This window comes from Platichthys flesus, chromosome 6 (assembly GCF_949316205.1).
Source record: "Platichthys flesus chromosome 6, fPlaFle2.1, whole genome shotgun sequence".
Lineage (NCBI taxonomy): Eukaryota > Metazoa > Chordata > Actinopteri > Pleuronectiformes > Pleuronectidae > Platichthys > Platichthys flesus.
The window spans coordinates 25,810,754-25,821,176 of record NC_084950.1 but is presented as its reverse complement, the minus strand read 5'-3'; the positions used below and the strand labels follow the sequence as shown (position 1 = coordinate 25,821,176).

The 10,423-nt window shown below is 40.6% G+C and overlaps 1 protein-coding gene and 1 long non-coding RNA gene across 2 annotated transcripts; one reads left to right on the top strand and one right to left on the bottom strand.

The window, feature by feature from the left end:
* Positions 1-959: 959 nt before the first annotated feature.
* On the bottom strand, positions 960-3,250 carry LOC133954621 (uncharacterized). The gene is made up of 3 exons (XM_062389035.1): positions 2,778-3,250; positions 2,192-2,291; positions 960-1,945 (listed from the first exon to the last, which is right to left on the bottom strand). The coding sequence occupies exons 1-3, from the start codon at positions 3,215-3,217 to the stop codon at positions 1,418-1,420; spliced, it is 1,068 nt and encodes a 355-aa protein (XP_062245019.1). The 5' UTR covers positions 3,218-3,250; the 3' UTR covers positions 960-1,417.
* Positions 3,251-8,362: 5,112 nt separating this feature from the next.
* LOC133954814 (uncharacterized) lies at positions 8,363-10,271 on the top strand. Its single transcript, XR_009920824.1, has 2 exons — positions 8,363-9,247; positions 9,683-10,271. It is a non-coding gene; the product is annotated as an uncharacterized LOC133954814 (long non-coding RNA).
* The last annotated feature ends 152 nt before the right edge of the window (positions 10,272-10,423 follow it).

Sequence of the window (10,423 nt, the reverse complement as noted above, 5' to 3'; positions counted from 1 at the left end):
CCCGAATTGAGCTTGCCTAAATTATTTTCCTGTTTGAAAATGTTTGGTCACTACTCAGGTTACAAATTGAACATAAACAAAACACAAATATTGTCATACAATTATACACCCGCAGCACAACTACTTAATCCGTCTATCTGAAATTTGGACAATGATGTTGTAAAATATCTCGGGATCAGCATCCCAAAAGATTTATCCAATATATACGCTATAAACTACTTACCACTTAACAAAGAAATAAAGGCAGATTTGAATAGGTGGACCTTATTACCTCTGGACTTGCATAATCGAATAGACATAATCAAAATGAACATCTTACCACGATTACTTTTTTTCTTTCAATCAATACCTGTAGAAGTACCTTCAAAACAATTTATCGAGTGGAGAAGAATGTTTTCTGTGTTTATTTGGAAAGGCTTAAAACCTAGAGTTAGATATATTACATTGCAATTACCCAAAGATAAGGGGGGACTATCTCTACCGAACATGGAGCACTATTACAAGTCAGCCCAACTGAGATATTTAATTTATTGGTGCAACCCATGTTAAAGTGCTAAGTGGAAAAATTTAGATCTGAGTCAATTGGATATTCCCCTCCAAACATTACTTGGGGACAGAAGTTTATACTCATCTGTTAAGGAAAAATTAAATTGCTGGACAAAAACTCCCCTAAACATCTGGTTTGGTGAGTGTCTTAAATTAAAATTGGAAAATCATATCAAAATTCTAAGATGGGTTGCAAACAGTGGCGGCTCCTGACAAATTTCTCAGGGGGGGCAATTGTTGCGATGATGGCTAAGATCCACGGTACAATCAGATTGTTTTCTGCTTACCTCATTGAACAGCTAAATGGTAACATCAGACATCGACTGCATGTTCTATATGATTTTTTTGATACAGCTAAATCAAGTTCATAGTGAATGTTAACATGCTTTTGGCTGATGAATGAACTATCCCACTGTGGTCATCTAACGGTACATTTTCATCTACCATTTTGCCTCCTTAAATACCTCGGAAAGTTAAAAGAGACTGCTTTACAATAAATCACAATACTCTTTCTCCATCTGATAACATTTATTTTAAGTGCAGCAGTTGTGTTCTGATTTAACAAAAAAATGGATGTTAGCATAGCCTAGTAATTATAATATTTACAGTTCTCATCACACAACTTGATGACAGCATATATAAAAACTAGTGGCATAGCCTACTCATTGCAATATTTACAGTATTCCTAAAACAAGAATGATCCAAGGTGATAATCAAAACATTGGGTGCTATTTAACAAGAATTTACCCATAAGACACATGTACATTACAAAGCAAACAAAAAAATTGGCTAATGATATGCAATTAATACAGCTATTTCCAATTCAACATTTGAGTAGTGCAACAACACAACAACATTAAAACAACATTTCTCACTTGTATTGAAATTTTGCTCGTCTCTCTTTCAAAGCAGCAAAGTGATCAATGACCCTCTCATTAAAATCAGGCATGTTCCTGACTAGTTCCCTCTCCATGGAAAGCATGGCCAGAGCATTGAGACGATCCTGTCCCATTGAGTTTCGCAGGAATGTCTTGATTCTCTTTAAGGTCGAGAAACACCTCTCAGCTTCAGCAGTTGTCATGGGAGTGATTATGAGGATGTTCAACAGAGCCACAGTCTCAGATAGGGTCTCGTGGAGGTTGTTCCTCTGTAGAACCTGGTAGAGTGCCAATGCACCACTGCAGCCCTTGAAATCTGGACTCTCGTAGATAAGGGACAGTTCAGTCTTGAGCTTCGCCTTATTCAGCATGGGGTATGCCTTGGCAGTGGTGTTCAGAGCCTCATCAGGGAACACATGGCAGTACTGCTCAAACAGGTCTCCTTGTAGCAGCGTTGCACTCACAAGGTGGCTTGTGAAAGAGAACCTCTCGTTTGCATGGCCCAAGATGGTGTCACAGACCTGTCAAAATAAAGAGAGTATATCACAAATTGGAAGTACACTATGAGTTAAAAACACTGCCACCATCCATCCTTGAATGTAACTGTAAATACAGAAGGGGTGATTTTTTAACACTAGGTTCCAGAGGCCTTAAAAAGGAGGTCTGCATGACTTTAGAATACAATACAGTAATATGCAATGAAGTGAAGTGAGAGAAAAATAGAACAAAAAAAGAAAATAAACAAACAAAACTACAAAATCATCTACCTCCTTAGACAGCCTCTGCTTGTCTTGCTCTCCCAAGGCCCTCCTTTTTCCTGTAGTTCCTGCTGCTACTTGCTGCTGCTCTGGAGATGAGCTCTGGTCCCTGAAACAGACAGACAAGGAGAGTGTGTGTTAGTATATGAACGTATACAGTATGTCAATGCAATTACCTACAGTTCCTGTCTTAGAAAACCAGTAATAATAGTATGTTTTGTCCTGTTTTAAGATATCCTATACGAGCCATTACAGAGCCTATATTAAAAGGCAGTTAGGAAAAAGGCAAATAATATAGTTTCCCTGAATATGAAACGCTGCCATCAGGCAGAAGAATGTGTATTAAGATGCAAATCAAATCGCTTAAAATGATCATTTGTTCTGGCCTCCTATAATCCTGATGCAATAGAACGTGCAATAGAATAATGTGCAATAAATAGATAAGTACTTAACTTTAGCACTCATACTTTAGCACCTGCACCTTATTCCCAAGTTCTAGTGCAATAGTTATAGTTAATAGTTTTTAATGAATCAATCATTCACTGTGCCCAAGACAAATTTCCCCATGGTGACAATAAAGTGTAACTTATCTTACCGTATGGCTTGAACACTGCTTGTGAAGCTCTGCAGAGCACGTTTGATGAAGACTGCATCAATGTCCTTCTTCTGCAGCTGTTGGTACATAATGTCAACGTGAGGCATGATTTGATGAAATAGATGCAGGAAAAACTTGAAGTCATCGTCCTGCAGCATCCTCAGGTAGCCAGATGCCTCCCTCACTGTGGTGCAGTCAAATGAGCCGTCTGTGCTGATGGCTTCAAAACACTCTATGAGGTCATCTAGGTTCTCATAGACTTTGTTCACGACCCTGCTGTTGAAGTTCCATCTTGTGGCCGATGCTCTTGGCAGCCTCCGTGCAACAACCTGGTCGAGGATGGTGGTGCGTTTGGGTGACCGACTAAAAAAGCTAGAAATGCCATTCAGATCCGAGAAAAAAACCCTCAATGCTGGGACCTGAGAAGTGGCTTGCTGCATGATCAAATTCAGCTGGTGTGCATAGCAATGTAAATAATGTGCATTTTTGTAATGCTCTCGCACTTTTTGCTGCACACCAGCCTTCTCTCCTCATCACATTGGCCCCGTCATATGCTTGCGCGATGAGTTTACCCCTCTCTTCCTCGGTGAATAGACTGTTCAGTCTCTCCATAATAGTAGTGGCAATCGAGTCAGCCGTTGAAGACGAGAGGGGGACAAACTCAAAAAAACGCTCTTGAACAGCATGGCTCCCATCAATGTATCGCAATACCATGACCATCTGAGTCTGAGTCGAGACGTCCGTTGTTTCGTCAGCTTGTATCGCAACGAAGCTGGCCGACTTCACCTCCTCCGTAATGCGTGCCCTAATGACAGCTGCCATGCAGTCGAGCAGCTCATTTTGGACGGTCTTGGATGTGCCTTTAAAGACGGTGGCCGTTTTGAAATGCTCCTCAAAAACTTCATCTAGGGATGCAATTAACTGTACCAATCCTCGAAAAATTCCGGGGTTGCTGGATCCCTCGCTCTCGTCTCGGCCTCGCAAGGCCAACTCGAATACACCGCAGAACTTAACACCGTCGATCAGGCGGCCCAGAATGTAACGATTTTTTTCCCACCTCATCATTGTGCCGACGCAGTGCTAGCCTGTAGCCATCGTCCAACTGCGTGTTGACGCTCCCAAACGCTGACAGTTTTAAGCAGCTGTCAATGTGGATCCTCGATGTTTCATGCTTTTTTATTTTTTCGGACAGATGATGCATATCTTTGAAACCTGTTGTAGTCCAAGGTGTTTCCGTGGTGCAGCCATCAGGGTGGATGAGGACGCAGGGGTAGCAGAAGAGTCCGTTGGCTAGCTCGCATCCTGCTAGCCAGTTTTTCCTCTCCACCCAGCACCACAAAATCCCCTGGTGTACGACTTGCCTCCTTTCTTTGATATTTGTTTTATATTTAAATTTGGTCGGGGTGGTCCTAATTGTTTAACAGACAATTTTTCCTGATTGCTTCGACGACTAAATGGTAATTCTCTAAATGAAATGATGGAGTTGCTCTGAGCTGTAATATTCGCCATGACGATCGTGAATGTGACTGCGGCGGCAGCAAAGCACCACGTGACGTTCACTGTAGTGTACGTATGATATGACGGAATCACGTTAGTGCAAGCACTCCCGGAACCCATAGAGAATGCATTGCAGGGCTTGCAGTTTGAAAAAAAAAGCTTTTACATGAAAGTCAATGAGAGCGCTGGGGGCGATTTCCAGCCAGGCTGAAATCGCCCATAGCGCTCGGTTGGTATGAAATACAACTGCTCAGAGGAAAACAGGCTATCTTAATTTTTTACAAAATGTATTGGTTAGCATCATTATCACTAAAAAATATATACATATGATATATTATTAAAAAAAAATAATAGGCATATTATCTTTTTTTTTTTTTTTTTTTTATCTTTTTTGACTCAAGGAGGGCGGCGCCCTATCGCCCTCTATTGGCCGGCCGCCCCTGGTTGCAAACGATAAAGATTTTGGGCCTTCCCACATGGATGGCAGATATAAAAACTGGTCCTTTAAAGGCATTACCACTTACTGTCTTATTTTGGATGGTGGTTTGCTGGTTGACTTTCAAAAACTTAGTGATAGGTACCACCTAGAAAAGCAAGACTTCTTCAGATATCTTCAAGTTAGATCTCACTTTAATAGCAATATAAAAACAACAGAAAATTGCAACACGGACCTAATAACTATCATGATTGATGCATATAAATCTAAACTCAACAGAAAACTTATCGCTAGAATTTATTCGTGTTTACAGTCACATAAAGGAACTTCCACACTTTATATTAAATCAAAATGGGAAAAAGAATCTAAAATAATTATTTCTGAAGAGGATTGGCTGAACATTTGCGAAACTCATCGGAGCACTTCAAGTTCAGGCCAGTGGAGGGAATTTGTGTGGAAAAATATGATTATATTTTTTATCACTCCGAGAATAAAACAACTTCAGAGGGGTTTGCCAGAGTATGGGCATTGCTGGAGGGAGTGTGGAGACACCCAGGCGAACCATTTCCACATATTCTGGGAGTGCCCAACTATCCGACCCTACTGGTTGGAAATAGTAGGAAAAATTAACGTTATAATGGGTTTCGAGACCAAACATGACTTTTGCACAATATATCTTGGGAATATCCCATCCACAGTTAACTCTAGCGACAAGTATTTGCTTAAAATAATGTTGGCAGCTAGTAAAAAATGCATTACAAGAAGGTGGCTTAACAAAGAACCCCCGACAAAAGGGGAATGGATTGGAACTTTAAAAGAAATGTATCATATGGAAAGGCTGACTTTCTCCTTAAACCTATGCATGGACAAATTCACAAATATATGGAGAAAAAAAGGTCAACTCATTTTGAATCCGTTTAGATAATATACAGCTACGGTATTGATAAAGGTATAAATGTATAAAAATGTGTGTGAATTCTTGAAGATGTATATGTATGCATGTAAGTATATCCATCTGTAATGCAGATAAAAACAAAGGTCTGCTGCCCTTTTGTATGCTTGTGGAATATAGCGCCCCCTTTCGGCGGGCGTCGGGAATTCCGGTGGACAATGGACTTTCACTTCAGACTTTTTCCTTGAAATGCCCCCGTGATACTCATTGTTGGGTCAAACAAGAGGACCTACCTCTTATCCTGGACAAATGTTCACATACTCTGGTTGGCTCCCTCCCCCAAGCTACTTATATAATAACAAAGTGACTCTATGACCTTTTTTCTACCCATTTTATGTATGTGCTTTTTTTTTTTTTTTTGTGTTTGTTTTTCTATTACATGTCTGTTTAAATAACTATGCAAAAGAAAAAGAAAAACAAAGTTTAAAAAAAAAAAAAACATTGGGAAGAAACCTCTTATGGCCCCTCAAAGACATCCTGGACAGACTAACAGACTCTGGTCCCCTCTCAAATGGAGTATGACTGTCCAGTGATGTTTGATCCTTTTAACCAACACTGGACAGATCTCCAACAGAAAACAAGAGGCTGCAGATTATGTGGTGCTGGACAGAATGTCATAATGATTGTTTTTTATTGATTTGAGTATTTGTCCACATTTACAAAAACAGCCAAACACAGATGACGTGTGCCCTCAGGACAACATGTTTACAGAGTTCTGTCCTGTACAAACATTGAGAGACCCTCACAGCCTTTTCACAGACACACACCAACTCATCTGCCAACAACAAAGCATTAGAACAAAGCATTGTGCTCAGCCTCTTATCTGCTAATCAATGTGGAGAGACCACTCAACATAATTGACCTGGGATGTGATGATGTTTTTCTTTCTGCCTTGAGCTTTCACATATACACAGAGCAGGAGCACCCAGGTAAGTGGAGGCTGAACACGAGGAGGAAGCTGTACATGATAAGTAAGCATTTGCATATGAATAAGAGCAAATACTAAACCCTGCCACTTATTATTGTTTGAAGTGAAGCAGTGCACATGTTTCCGTCACAACAATATCATGATGAACAGCATGGTGCTCACTGTCTTTTTTTTGATGATGCATCACCATTAGATTACACTGACATACAGATGCTAATTTGCTATTTTAGACGAACACACACGCACACACTTAGTTTATATGATAACATTATTGGCACTGTTGTGTTTTATACACAGTGTCTGAGCAGTATGGGACCTCCAGCATCACCATGTTGTTTTGTTTTTAGAATGAGTTCTGTGGTGTGCCCTCTTTACTCAGGTAACAAGTAGGATAAGCAGGCTTTCTACTTTACTGCCACTGATGATGATAAATATTGAATGTATGTTACATCTAAAGCACCATTAAGATGAGCAAAACCTTGTAGTTTTACTCCCAGTGGCTTGTTTGACTCATTTGAGCCATTCAAGCAGAACTGAGCAGTGACGGATGGACGAGGCTCCTGCCTCACCGGGTTTCCTTCACTCTATGAATAATGGATGAAATATTTAGCCTAGATAAAAACGGTCATTAGGAAAAGACCTTTCAGCACACAAATCCAGGTGTTGTCTTTTTAAACCACATTACAGCATAGAGGCCTCTGTGACTCACATGTAGCTTGTTTATTAGCCTTTAAAGCTGTGCATTCATAAAAACAATTGACAGAGGGAAAATATTCTATTAAATTTCAATGGAAATACAGCACACCTTCGCAAACACAACCAAGTGCGTCATGTGCATAATTGTTGACACACTTTCTGTGGACTCTGTGAGTGTACTACACATGTTACCTGAGTAAAGAGGGCACACCACAGAACTCATTCTAAAAACAAAACAACATGGTGATGCTGGAGGTCCCATACTGCTCAGACACTGCTCTTACTGTACATGTGCATATCGCTAACTAAATCTGAAAGTGTTTTAGTCAGAGGGACTGAGTTTGATCATTTTTGTAACAGTTAATCTAACAATTTTGCACAAATTCCACTCTGTAGTATGCAGGGTTTAGACTTTTCTCTCTGGCTCACTTTTTTTCATTTGGAGGATCTCTGTGTTGAGGTAGTCAAAGGTGATGTCAGGGCCGGTGAGTATTTGACATATTGAACAGTCTGATGGCAGTTGGACCGAAGCTGTCCCTCAGTCTGGACGTCCTGCATTTCACACTTCAGAGCTGTGAACAGTCCGTGATGGGGGTCCTTATAAATGGAGCTCTTCTGTGGACTCAGAGAGGGTAGTGATGTCCTGGTGATCCACTCAGTAGTCTTCACCACTCTCTGCAGGCGCTGATGTAGACGCTCAGTTTGAAGCTGCTCGCCCTCTCCACCTCAAGCCCATGGATGATCAGTACCCGATGAGTTCTCCTTTCCTTTCCCATGATCCTTTTCTGGTCTTGTACGTGTTTAGGGTGAGATTCTTCGCCTCATACCACGTCACCGCACTTGCCACCTCATTTTCATTTGCTGTTTTAACACCACCAGAAATAAGCCACAGTGCTCCTGTTACGCCTGTAATTGATCTGTGTCACTCTGATGTAACATGCAGTATCATTTGCAACATGCTTGCCAGTTAAGATTTACTCATTGATGATAGTTCAAACAGACGGATGAGGGACAAATGCTGATTTGGTTAATCACCCAGGTAATATCAGTTCATCTTTCAGTCTAAGGGAGTCAGGTGTAATGACATTTCTCCAGGTGTTCCTGGAATATCTAAAGCTCCTGAGATATTACGTTCTTAAGAATGGGACAGATGGACGGATGTACAGACAACCTGAAAAGATTCTGCTTCTGGCCCCAGCTGTTTGGCAGCATGGAGGCACAAACACAACAGAAGGTAGCACTCAGATTTTCTGCTCCCTCTTTGGTCACACTTGTCAGCAGCAGGGCCAGTATGTTTGTGGTAAAGTGGGCCTCTTCAGTTTGTGGTTTGCATGTCTGTCTCTTATCTCTAACCAAACAGAAAGCTTGGCTGCAGCTTCTCACAGACTTGCTCCTGAATAAAAGCCAGTGCATCCAAAGTTCAAGTACCTCTGGTTCGACACTGTGATTGCCGAGACGTAAAGAAACATATAACAATTTATGGCCACGCTGCTCCCCTCCTCCACGTTATGAGCCAATGTCACCTCTCCTGTTCAGAGCAGGCGATCCAAACTGATGAGCTGCTGTTTGTTTGGCTACAGGCTGTCTCCGATGAGACACGATGCTGTCACTTGGATTTCATGGCAGCAGCCCCGATGGCACTGAATCACCATCTGAGTCTCTCACCGCCCCACGTTCCATCAAGCGCAGGTTTTCCAGCAATTTCACAATTTTCCATGCTTGTATTTGTTCTTTTTTATTACTGTTTATTACTATTACTGTTATTCTTTATTTATCCAGACAAGTGCAAATGTTTTGCTTTACAACGATGACTTGATTATTCTTCTGCCAATATTCACATCTGCAATGATTCTGTGCTGATGGTCAATCTGCTGGAGCAGTTGGGAGCAGAGTGCCCTGCTCAAAGGCACATAAATCAGTTTTTTGGCCAGAGTGACTGGAGCTGTACAATGATCTGAGAGGTAAATGTTTAGGAAAAATACTGCAATTCCAATGCCACCTGGTATGCACATACAATAATCCATTAAAACATATACAATTTAAATATAATATGCATTATTTCTACAAAGATATTCAGGCAAAATATTAGAACAATGAAGTCAACATGTTTTCTTAAACCTCGGATTCACATTGTTCATCACTTATATCAAGTACTACAGGGTAACAGGCCAGGGTATCATGGTTTGGTCATCCATACTAGATTGTGGACATGTGTACAATGGTGTGGTCCCTCGTTCCACTCCAGTCACTGATTACAGTAAATTGTTGTATTCACACCGACCAAACTGAACAGTGACTTACATAATCAGTTCTGTTTGAAATATAAACTCTATTTTTGGTTGAGGGGATGAATTCTGGGGTTAATTCATCTGACAAAAGCTTTGTTCTGTTTCCAGACTGGTTTATAACACAGCATGATATTTGGGCTCGGACAGGCTCCTCTCAGGACTTGGGCTCGGGTCACAGAGAATGAGGGTCGTACGATGTGTTGTTTGTACAGTGTGTTGTCAGACCACATCGAGAGTCTTCATCCTGGATCAGGTTAAAAAGCATCACAGAGAACAGGGGACGTGTTGATGGTTTAAAATGGGGATAATCATTTCCAGATCCTCTCCTGGCAGACAGACATCCATCGTGTTGCAGCTGGTGCATCTGAGTCAAAAAGGAAAAAGTGAGTGAGAGTGGTTTGGACTTTTAGATTGTGTTCTATGTTGTGAATTTATATATCACTTGAGTCCTTAAATGAAATCAAGATGTTAATATGTTGCACACGTTTATGTTTTTACTCATATGTTGAGCTTCTTATCTGTTGAGTCATCTGTTTACTGTTATTTTTACACCAGGGTTTAGGATGAAAACAGCATTTCAATCCCATCCAATGTCAAACTGAAATCAAATTCCTTGTGTGCATATGTATACTTGGCCAATAAGTTGTATATAAATAAAATTCTCATTCATGCATGTTGCTGTGGGAATAATGTGAAAGCAGATTGTTACTCTTTGAAAACCCCTGTAGGTAAATGTCTGTTATATAATATAACAACATCACACTTTCTTTGCAAAAGAGAGAGAATTATACTACATTAAAACTGAATGTTATACCTTTAGAAATGTCATCTTTATGTAAGAGATGCAAG

Bases quoted from the DNA above. Each gene is read 5' to 3' on its own strand.
- LOC133954621 (XM_062389035.1), bottom strand. From the start codon at position 3,217: ATGCAGCAAGCCACTTCTCAGGTCCCAGCATTGAGGGTTTTTTTCTCG. The intron at 2,292-2,777 runs GTAAGATAAGTT...TGTCTGTTTCAG, and splicing joins AGCAGTGTTCAAGCCATACG to GGACCAGAGCTCATCTCCAG. The intron at 1,946-2,191 runs GTAGATGATTTT...TTATTTTGACAG, and splicing joins AGCAGAGGCTGTCTAAGGAG to GTCTGTGACACCATCTTGGG.